Here is a 12261-nt window from a genome sequence, read left to right as displayed (position 1 = left end):
GGGGGCCTCTATCTCTATATTCCCCTAGTACCTCCTTTGCCACTTTTCTAATGCAGTTGGCCATGACATCCCACATAGTATTTACATCACCTATATATGACCAAGTAGCCTCCTCCAACAACTTCTCTTTAAAGGCCAATTGCTTTATTCCCTTCAAATGACACCAACGAGTTCGTGGGAAGTGGTTTATCTTAGTCCTTCTATAGCAAAGCTTAATGCACACATCTAAGATCACTAACCTATGTTGGGTTGCTAGTACTTCTCTAGGAATTACTTTACAATCCTTAAATAGAGAACGTTCTCTATACCTTGTGAGAATAATCTATCTGGCTCAAGTTCCTCCCATTCTTAAAAGTAATCAAGTGAGAATCTCTTTTTTTGAAAAATGTGTTTGTTATGATAAAATCATGTCCCAACACAAATTCCAAAATAGAATTTCCTTCTTCATTTCGAGCTCCAAAACCAAAACCACCATGGATCCTTTCGAAGTTTTCCCTATCCTTACCAACATGACCATTGAGATCTCCTATGAAAATGCTATCCTCATTGTTTATACCACACACTAAGCCATCCATGTCTTCCCAGAACTTGACTTTAGTTTATGCATCCAATCCTATTTGTGGAGCGTAAGCTAATTACATAGATGAACTTATTTCCTAGTATCAATTTAAGCATAATAATTCTATCACCTATTCGCTTAATCTCAACTACGTCATCCTTTACAGTTTCGTCCACTAGAATACCAACTCCATTGCGATTCCTTTCCCAACCTGTATACCATAACTTGTGTCCTAAATTTTCAATCTCCTTTGCTTTCTCTCATGTCCACTTCGTTTCCTATAAGCATAAAATGTTAATTCTTCTTCTTACCATAACATCTACTAACTCCATAGATCTACCAGTTAAAAAACCTACATTCCAACTACCTAAACGAATTTTCCTATCACGGGTTAGCTCTGCCCCTTGCATACGTCCATGAATGTGCAAGGACTCCCCTTGCATATTTTTCACCATATCCGGGGCCCGACATGGTGCATGGGCTCGCTTTTCCCCCTGCACACGTCCATGAATGTGCGAAGACCCCCATTGCCTATTTAACACTATACCTGAGGCCTGGCATAGCGCGTCGCACGTAGGGAACGCCCAAACAGATTATGTGTAAGTGAAATCCATGAGTGACTTATTTTTACGCTGACCGTCAACCTACCGCAACCCTCATCCTTTACCCGGACTTGGGACCGGCTATACAAACGCATAGGCGGAGGTGTAACGTGCTCTACATACCACATGCAAATAATAAAACAAACTCTTTTATTCGGAATTTCATCAAAAAAAAAAAAAAACAAACAAACAAAAAGAAAAAAAATTCGGAACAATAATATAGATGTGTGAATGCATTGGCCGAGGCAAAACAAACAAGAACTCAGATGAAAGAAATTGTCAAAACAGAAAAGTAGGAACAAAAGGGGTGATAAACTTTGTTGAAGAGGGATAATTACCAAGACCATTCCCATTAGCATTGCAGTAGAACCAACCATAATAACCCGGTCGCTCCATTTAGTCCATGTCCAGACTCCTGAGCAAGTTCCAGTGATGAGTCCACCCAATAAAGTGCCCATTAGTAGAACAGCCCCAGAACAATCATAGGCAACAAGTGCTTCAACACCAGTTGACTGGAATAACTCCCAGGCGTCCCTTGCCGAATGGTTAAAGCTTTTACCATAAACTGCTATCTAAAGAGGAGGTTAATGATAACAATTAGAAAACTTCAGAGAATAAAGAATGAAATGTACTTTTGTTTTTTAATATTGTAAGAATTGATGAACATCAAGAATCAGAATCTAACAAGTTCATTCTCCTCATTTGGAACCCCTAGCCTTTGTTTCGTAGGAGGAAAAGAAAGTAGAAATGAAAGGCATATGAACTAGATGAGGAAAGAAAAGACATTTCTCTTATCATGTTAGACTTAGGTATGGAGTCCCGTTCTTTGAAAGATTTGAAATCCCTCACCTAATCCATTCCCTTCTCTTTTCACTCCTACCAAACAACCAAAGGTCTCAAAATCCTTCCACTAATCTCTATTCCCTCACCCCTCTCCCTCTTCCCACTCTTCCCTCCAACCAAACAAGCTATTAATGAGAAGAAAATGAACCCCTTCTACAAGTCAAGACCAGCAACTATTATTTTCAACATGCTTGCACTGAGTCAAATAATTCAATTCTGCCACTACATAGTGTGCATGTGCTGATAAGCATTGTCATCATGTCGTGTCCTATTATTCATGACCATTGGCAGCCATCCCAATTTGGTTTGAAACAACATTTCAACGCCCCTGATTCTTTAGTTGCCAACCCCCACCCCCACCGATCCAATTGAATTGTTAAGCAAGTGCCACTTACACAGAGATGATTGAGCATACCAAATAAGAATTTCATTTCCAGCGATAAAGATTGGAAGTCAATTCAATAAGTCTAGGGGATTAAATAAGTTGAGCAATAAGATGTTGCAAACCCTCTAACTTCAAAGGACAACAGTTTAAGTAAAGCAGACCTATTATGTAGACCGATTCTGCAACTTCTTCCAGCTTGATTGTACAAAAGCTGGTTAGATTTGTTAATTTGACCAAAAATTAAATTGACAGAGATTACAATCAGAGAAAAAACAAAACTACCTGTACATAAGCATACTTGTTGAAAAAACGAACAAGGGTCTCCACAAGATGAAAAAGAAAATCAACACAGCAAAGTAGACACTCGTTGTTGCCAATCTTTGAACGGATTCCCCTGATCTGAAATATATTCCAGAATTTCAAAAACAAAATAATTCTCCGAATATGAAAAAAAAAAAAAAAAAGAAAAGTGCACACATGTTTACCTCCCACCGCAGTGTCCTAATAGCAGCTGTGAAGAGTGATCCATAGCAGATGCTGCCCAATGAAGTAGTCACAGCATAACGTAGAGACTTGATCAAGGAATTCGGAGGCACAGAAGACGCTTCGCGCCCACCATGGATAAGAACAAGGAACACCATCCCAGATACGATAACATGTACAGTATTACAAAGGACTGCACCTGTCCAAAATAAGCTTACCGAGAGAACCTGTATTGATGCACAACATTGCTGCAAAAGTCATAATCAAAGACAAATTCTAATGGCACTTCAAAGCTATTCTCATCCCAATACCAACAGATGGAATAAAGAGAAAAACTTGCCAGCTCACCACAAGAAGCCACCAGCGTCCGCCATCATCAATGCTCGAAGCAACAACACCGGCTGCTCCAAACGACCATAACCCCATCCACAGAAGCATAACAACCATGAATGCATACGACACCCGCCTAACTTCAGGGAGAGTCCACACCATCTTTGCGGCTTTTTGTAGCACCAGCATCGTAAATGGAAGTCTATTGAATGAAAACACATAGTAAAACAGGAGAAGCAAAAACAAAACAACCACAATACCATTCCAAATCCAAATACATACTCAAAAGTACGATGCATATCAAAACTCAAATTTCGAGCTCATACCTTTCTATGACAGATATGACATAGAAGAACTGCAACGCGGCACCAATCGCGAATGCAACGCCCCAGAAAAACTGCTCGCCCCAGAAGCACAAAACGCTAATAACAGCAAGATATGTGGTCAAAATGTGGACCGAGACCTTCATCATGTAATTGGCTTGAGAACCAAGCAACAACAACCAAGTCCACCCAAGAACAGCCCCGACCCCGCCGGCGAGAGCGTAGAAGGGCCAATACGTCTCCGTCAATTCCTTTCGATTCTCCAACACTCGATCCATATACCTATCTATCTTCAACCTATCCGTTTTCTTAAACCTATTTAGCCCAAGAACCGCAAGGACAAACCCCAAGCCCACCAGGTGTATGACAAAAATCCCCAACCAAAAAACGTCGCGCCACCGCCGCGACGGCTCGGAACCAAGCGTTTGACTGCCATCGGAACTCCTCCGACTACGGCCTACATTCTAAATCACCATAGTCAAACAAAATAAACTTTCCCCAAAAGACATGAAATTGAACAAAGAATTAGCGAAAAGATTTAAAGTTTTGTTACCTGATCGGCGGTGGCGATGGAGGCGGAGTCGGCGGAGGAGGAGGAGGCGCTCCGAGAGTCGTTCATGGCGAGAGAGACGGAAATTCAAGCATTGCCGCGTATGTAAATTCAAAGGAGAGAAGAGAAAAAGACGTGAGGAGCAAGGTGAAGATGGAGGGCTAGGTCAAAATGGAAACTTCTTATAGTAATTAATGTTAGAACAATAATAATAAGAATAATAATGAGGATTAGAATGAAAAGTGAAGAAGAAGAAGAAGTGGTGGGGGCAAAATGGAAGTAAGAAAGTGCGTTTAAATGGGTAATGGTGGTGGTGGGTTTGGTTGGAGTTGCTAATGCTGACACAAAAGAGTGACTACGCTGCGAGATGCGAATGTTCTTTCCTACATATCTCCTTTTTTTTTTTTTTTGGGCCCCCCCGTCGGGCTTCGGTTTTTTCTCTTGTTTAGACGGGAAGTGGAGTTGTCAGCTGACCCATGCGCTTTTAGAAGGCGAGTGTGCCCGATCATCATGATTTGAATCATGATTCATAGTTTATTATTGACTACGCTGCGAGATGCGAATGTTCTTTCCCTAAATTTCCCCTTTTTTTTTTTTTTGGGCCCCCCCGTCGGGCTTCGGTTTTTTCTCTTGTTTAGACGGGAAGTGGAGTTGTCAGCTGACCCATGCGCTTTTAGAAGGCGAGTGTGGCCCGATCATCATGATTTGAATCATGATTCATAGTTTATTATAGTATTTTTTTTTTATAAAAAATACACATAAATTAAAAATAATTTTAATCACTTAATTTTAATCTATGAACCAAACGTCTCCTTCAAATTTACTTGCACGGCAGAAAATGTGGAACTGTTGTTCTAGTCATTGGACTCATTTCTCAACACTATGATGAATGAGTATTCACGTTAAAAAATTTATAATGCATAATAAAAAACTACTCTGAATTATAAATTAAACCAATATAAAAGAGAAGTGAGAAATTTTCAATTGTAACATTTTATTAACCCCAATGTATATACACACAGAGTGAAACATTCTGACGCTAAATGCAGCGTATCAATAACTCAAGGTTTGGTTAGTATTAGGAAAAGAAGAATGAGTAAGAGGGGGAAACCGTCAGCCCCATCATCCAATTTGCATTAATAGTTAGGCATAGTTCTACAGTCAATATAACTTCATCACTTGCGCTGCTAAAGAGTCCTTTGATTTCACAAATCCAACACCTTCGGCTTAGCTCCAAGAGAACCAAGCCATTTTAAGGCAAGCCAACATGCTCGAGGACACGTTCAAAAGAAAGTTAGTTAGAAATTTGCCTTGATTATATGGTATATAGCATAAATGAACATGAACTGATGACTTTTAAAAACCAACAGTAAGACCTTCACTATCTTTTTTTTTTTTTTTTTTTTTTTTTTTTTTTAACAAAAGAGTTCTTTATCTTGCATATTCTATTTTCTTTTATAGAAAACTAAAACGGCTGTTATATCTACCACGCCGCGTTTACATTTATTTTCTTTTTCACCTAGGGCATGCAAGTATATGATATTGTCATTGATTACATCACTTACATAAAAAAACATAGATAAATCTAAAGCACTTCTTTGTTTTCAAAAAAAAAAAGAGGAAAAATCTCTTAATATATTTATACATTTTTATAAGCATTTTCTTTAATGAAGTGGTGATTTTTATAACCATTTTCTTCAATGAAGTGGTGACTTTTATTAGAATATGCTGGGTATTTTTTTTAATTGTTCTACAAAATCCTAAAGGTATTATTGAAATACAAATCACATGTGGCCCTTCTAAGGTATTAGGCTTAGTTTGGTATTGATATAGATTTTAAAAAAATTATTTTTAACTGTGTTGAAAGAAAAAACAGCTGTTACACAAAACAACTGAGTATTTGGTAAACTATAATTATAGTAGCTGTGTTAGTTCTAAAATCAATGTAATAGCGTTTGATAAGTTATAATACAATAAAAATATTATTAAATAAATAATAATATAGAATATAATAATATCATTAAAATGGTTAATATAATTATAATATTATAAAACATATTATAATATTACAAAAAAAATAATAATATTTCAGTTATAATATAATTAAAAATTAATATAGTATATAATATTATTATAAAATTATAATTATAATATCATATTATAATTACAGGTAAAGTCTCCAATCCGACATCAGACTGTGTATTTTTTTCTCTGAAACATGTATATTTTTTCTTTAGAATGTGTATATTTCATCTTAAAATATGTATATATCGTATATTTTGCCATAAAGGGAAATGTATATGTTTTAAGAGAAAATATACACATTCTAAAGAAGAAATATACATGTTTTATAGAGAAATGAACAAGTGTCGCTCCAGTCCGGATACCGGACTGGAGACAATTCCTATAATTATAATATCCTATTATTAAAATAATTATAATATTATTATAGTATCATATATAATATCATATTATAATTATAATATCATATTATAATTATAATATCATATGGGTATTATAAAAGTTTTATTAATTATACTATGTTGATTCCTGCACAATCTAAAAGTTAAAGTTGTCTTTAAGTTGTTTCTGATTTTAACTATAAATTCTTTAAAAAAATTTTAAAAAATATTTTTAGTGAGATTTACTAAACACTAAAATTAATTTTTATTATAAATAGAAACTGATTTTGAGAGAAAAACAGTACTAATCTTTTTTTCTTGTGGTGGATTACTCGTGGGAGTCGGTGTGTATTGCAACGACTTTTTTTATTGGGCGGAAGCGCAAGGACAGCACACAAACGGGGTAATGACCAAAATTTCATTGGTGCGTACGTGCACGCGCTTAGAAGATATATGAAGCAATTTGTTAGAGGATAAGGATGGAGGAAGTAGGGACAAGCTTGGGAGCCGGCGTTGCACTTCCTCCTTAAACAAAACATGTTATGCATGATTCTTTGGTCGTCTTCTAAGTGTCTTCTTTTTTTTTTTTTTTTTGTTTATATACCTAATTTTGTTTTCAAAACGTTTGTGGTAAAATGAACTATGACTATTGGCCCTTGTCCAACCTAACAGATCTAAGATTTTTTTTTTTTTTTTTTAAAATTACTAAACTTATTCTTAAAAATGTATAAATTTGAATTTTTATTATTTATTCATGATTAGTACCATTTTATTAATATAATTACTTGACTAAAATAGATATTAATCAAGAATAAGTGATAAAAATAAAAGTCATGCGCGTTTAAAGAGTACAAGTCTTTAACGCGCACTTCGCGTGCGTGATTCATTTAAAATAGTAGTTATATAAATTGTTGTTTAAAAAAAGTGAGAAATAATTAAAAAAAAATGACATAAAAGAAATGAAGACAAAAGTGAGAAATAACTAAAACATAGAAAAATAATTTTAACTTATTTTGTTGTGTTTTATATTTGTTTTATTTTATTTTTAAATTATTTTTTATTTAATTTAGTGTGATTTTATTTTATTTTAGTGCTTTTTTATTTTATTTTATTTTTATTCAAATTATTCATAATATTTTTTATTTTAGCAGTATCAGAATTTTGGTGCAAAACGGTGTTAAAACAGACAAAATCAGACCCCAAATTAGTTCAAAATAAATAAATATAATAAAAAAATAAAATCAGAAATTATTTTGGCTGTCAGATAAACTTATCAACGACCTTGATGCGTGCGTGAACAATACGCGTAGAAAGGAGAGTGGAGCAGCAAACATGCATCAGGTGGGCCCTGCCACAGTTCTCAATCAGTCAATTAGAACACAACCTATGGCGGTTTTGTCAACCATTTTCCATTAGTGTTTGATTACCTGTATGGTGATTCACGTGAGCTCGTTTTTTCCACATATACTATTCAGGCATGTGACAAACTAAAAGGATGAACTATTTACGTAACAACACTTGCATTTCACTAAAGAAAGCACCCAATTAAAATTTGACAAGTGACATTAAAAGAAGACAAAATAACTTAACTAAAATTTAAATAGTAATTTGTGTCTAATCCCCTATAACTAGTTATAGATATAGACTATCCATGGACGCGCACGTTTACGCGCATTGCAGTAGGAGATAATTTTATATCTTAGAAAAAGTTAATAATTTGTATACAATAGAAATAGATTATTTATGTATATTTATACATGAATATATACATAGGACATTGTTATATGAAGTTATTTACAATAAATATATATATATAATATGAGGTTATTTATAATATATATATATATAATATATTGTCATATAAAGTTATTTACAATATATATATTGTTGGTCTCCGAATCGAATTCGGATGCGGAAGCGAGGAGGATCGTGTATAACAAAAATTTTCATAAAACATCTGAGATACTCTACAGATTATATTAATTTATGGACGAATAAATTAATCACATTAATTTATTTATTAAGAACTCAATTACGAATAATACCCGGCGGCCGATTAGGATGATAACTTGAGTTCTTTGACCTCAAACAATCCTTGCTCCAAAGCTTTGTGTTTAGAAAACCAATGTCTTCCACGTCAATTTTTAGAATCCATGAAGACGTGTGTGTGGGCACACATGAGACAAAACGAGTTAGAATAAACACTCAAATTTCCACAAACACCAACGCATGCACGATGTGGAATTTTTGGAGAAAAATTTTCCCTCTCACTCTATGAGAATAATTTCAGCCACCATATTCAAATTAGGGAAAAAATTGTTTCAAAAATTGTCTCGCGCAATTTTCTATCATTCTCTTATTTATAGAGTAGAAGTCAAACTTCTAAAAGGAATCCAATCTCTATGTCCAAGATAAAGCTTATTAATTATCTCTTATTTGAATTTGAAACAAAATCTCTCATTCCCTTATCCTTAGTGTGGCCGACCACCTTAGAGAATTCTCATCTCTGTGTGGCGCCAATTTGCAGATAGGGAATGAAGAGAAAATCATCCTTTATCCTATAGTCCAATTTTAACTCAAATTCAAATTTCAATTTAAGTCAAACTTAAATTAATTTGAATTCTAAATTGAACAACTTATCAAATAAGTTTAAATGGATAAATCTAGATGTGTTCAAATTTAAATTTAAATAATCACATTATTTAAATAATAATTAATTCTCAATAAATTATTTCGAGTGTTTAATTTTAGAATTCTGTAATTCTAAAATTCTCATTTTGTCCTTTGTGTCTGGTAGAATTACTAGGACGACGCGGGGACTAATGGACCTATAATCCCGAACTCTAATAAAATTAATAATTAATTAAACACTTTAATTAATTAATTAATTCTATTAATTTCAATAGTTACTCCACTATAAACTTAGAATTGCACTCTCAAAATTATAGATATAAATTACTTCTAAACTGTGAAGTGTCCATTTGATATAGTCACTGCATATAGATCAATCCTCCATAAATAATTCATAATTAGACCAAGGTAAATCCGTTAACCTCTCTAATTACATCTTTATCTTTGAGTACCATTGATTCTCTAATAGACAGTGATTCATAAAACACATTCATGAATCGGGGCTCCTACTGGTCCAAGTACCGAATCAACCCTCAAGAGAATTATTTATCTACTTCTTTCTCAAGAAGGAATGGATTCCATCTCGTATAATAACATTCTCAGCTACCTACTTCATCATGTCTCCAAAATACAAGGAATGGGATTCAGGATCTCAGAATCCGTACCGAGTAAATCAAAAGACACAAATCCATAAATAGGAATCTGTTAAGAACTCAGGATTAAGACCATTCTATATATGACCATCGGTAGACTCAATTAGAATTTTTATACTTAACGAAAATTATTAGAAATTCATATTGTGTCTGTGTCCTTGTTTCACATAATCTCATTATACGAAATACACTCATTCAATATCTCACCATATTAACAGTGCGGATAACACCGTTCCATTCTAAATGGGAATGACATGCATTAATAATGTTTTAATTAAAGATTCCAAACTTTAATTAAATTCATTGTGAACAATATTTTTTATTATTATCCTTAAACATTATCCTCTCGTATATAATACTTATATACAATGTTTAAGGTCACATAAATAATCATGGAATTTTCATTGATATTCATAAAATATTCACAAATATATACACATAAAAATGATGAATAAACTCTTTTATTAAATAAATAATAAATATCATATTACATCTTATGCTTCTAGGACACCATTCCCAACATATATATATATAACTTTTTCTTCTTCTTTGCTGTTGTGGTCCCTCTGTTTTTTTTTTCAACTGTAAAATATAAATTTTAAAAGTTATTAGTATTAGTAATTGGAAAAATTAGAAATAGTAGGATTTAGAAGTAGTTATGTTACCTAGTTTATGCATGTTTTCTTGGTTGTTCTATTCCTTCGCCCTTGGAACTGTAATAATATAAGGTTAATAAACTATGTATTTAAAATTATAAGTATTATTTTTTATTTATAAATAATGTAAAATAGCAAATATGTATTACCTGGTGGCTGATTTTTTTACGTCTGGTGTATGCGGATCTATTGATGTTGTTGTTCTTGAGCGGGGGCTAAGCTTGTACAATATTGTTTAAATATGTATTTAAAGTAAGAAATATGTTTTTCATTATATAATTAATAAAGATGAGTAAATATGTTTTACCTTGTAGTTGATGTTGCAGGTATTGATATTTGTGGTGGTGTTGTTATCAATTCAGTTTCTACAAATATTTTTGAGACAATTGTAGTAATTTGAGGTCCTTTTCTTTGAAAATATATTTGGAAGATCTTTGTTTCACCTCTTAGTTGGTTGATGATTAGTGGGATTGTGAATGGGTCCGTAAATCCTTCGTCAATTGTTATTGAGCATAGTTTTTTTATCAAGACTTGTGATACTCTGCCAAATATGATAATATCCATGTTTCCAATATGATCCTCAATATGCGCTTAGTCTATACCTGTAATTTATAAGATAATAGATAATTTAAGTTATGAAGTATTTATTTTTTCTAATCAAAGTAAATAAATTTTAATTATAGTACATTTATAGTTTTAATTACCATGGAGATGGTGTTGTCTTTATGTTTCCATGGCTATCGCACCATCAATTGGTTCCCGCCTATTTTAGCTGTCGATAACATCTAAGGCAGGAGTTATAATACCAACCTTGATTTGCTGAGAATTTAGTTATAGTGGCCTAGTGTTGTCAAACGTGTCGTGCCGGGCCGGCATGGCACGCTTGACCCCAGGCCCATCATGGGCCTGGGCCGTGCCAAGCACGGCCCTGCACAGTGCAGGGCCATGCCTGGGCCGGGCCTGAGAAGAAAAACTCAGGCCCGGTCCAGGCCTTTGGCCCTAGTCCATAAGGACCAGGGCTGGGCCGAGGCCCAGGCCCTTCACGGGCCGGCCCCGGCCCTTATATTTTTTTTTTAAATTTAATTAAAAAAAATGTCAAATGCGCCAAAAGATATGATTTTATTAAATTGACGTACTATGAGTACACATAAATGACTGCCTCGTTAAAAACCTTGCTAAGTAAAACCCGTGGGGAGATCGGGACAAAACCTTAGCGAAGGAAAAAAGAGTGCAGTAGCTAGGAATAGTAAATTACAAACCTAAGTGCTTCTAGAAGATTCTGTTATTTCTAAGTTAGAAAAATATTCTTGCATCGAATCATCTGTGTATTGTTGTTTTCATCTTCTGGCATCTTCCCAGTCTTTAACGCACATTAGTCCCCCCAAGATATCTGGATGCATTCTGCTTCTCTTCTCGTCAAGAATTCAGTTGCTTACGTTAAAAGTTTTCTCCGATGCTACCGTTGACACTGGAGTTGTCAGAATGTCACGAGCTATTATGGACAGTGTTGGAAAACGATCTGTCTTACTCTTCCACCACTGTAAGATGTCTAGTTTGTCGTCATCGATTACAAAATTTGCTTCAAAATATTTGACTAGTTCCGTAGACGCTTGTGTTGAGGACGATCCTGTCGTTTTCTCTTTCTTCTTCAAGAAACTCCACGACGATCCTTTAGGCCCTGAACTGGTAGTTGACGACGAAGTTCCCTATTCTTTTTGACCTGTGCTATATTTTGCTTCATACAAACTAAAAACTTTTTCTAACATTTTCTTAGCGTCAGTAATACTTAGTTGCATATCTATTTTTAAATTCTCTGCGGTAGCAGTCATCAATTATTCAGTTCC

General features: G+C 34.2%; 1 protein-coding gene across 2 annotated transcripts in view; it reads right to left on the bottom strand.

Annotated features, from left to right (window-relative positions):
• Positions 1-4472, bottom strand: part of LOC21393287 (CTL-like protein DDB_G0274487) — a 6999-nt gene extending 2527 nt beyond the window's left edge. The window contains exons 1-6 of one of the 2 annotated variants that reach the window (XM_024171809.1): positions 4079-4472; positions 3529-3989; positions 3221-3404; positions 2875-3120; positions 2672-2788; positions 1500-1733 (exon numbers count right to left, since the gene is read on the bottom strand). In XM_024171809.1, the coding sequence (XP_024027577.1) occupies positions 1500-1733; positions 2672-2788; positions 2875-3120; positions 3221-3404; positions 3529-3989; positions 4079-4144 (1308 nt within the window). In that variant the 5' untranslated portion in view covers positions 4145-4472. The remainder of the gene's footprint in view (positions 1-1499; positions 1734-2671; positions 2789-2874; positions 3121-3220; positions 3405-3528; positions 3990-4078) is intronic. The other variant, XM_024171810.1, reaches the window with a different exon arrangement.
• Positions 4473-12261: the final 7789 nt, after the last annotated feature.

The sequence above is a fragment of the Morus notabilis genome, unplaced genomic scaffold (genome assembly GCF_000414095.1).
Source record: "Morus notabilis unplaced genomic scaffold, ASM41409v2 Scaffold454, whole genome shotgun sequence".
Classification (NCBI taxonomy): domain Eukaryota; kingdom Viridiplantae; phylum Streptophyta; class Magnoliopsida; order Rosales; family Moraceae; genus Morus; species Morus notabilis.
Note: the sequence above shows the minus strand (reverse complement) of the source record. Positions and strands in the feature narration are given on the sequence as shown.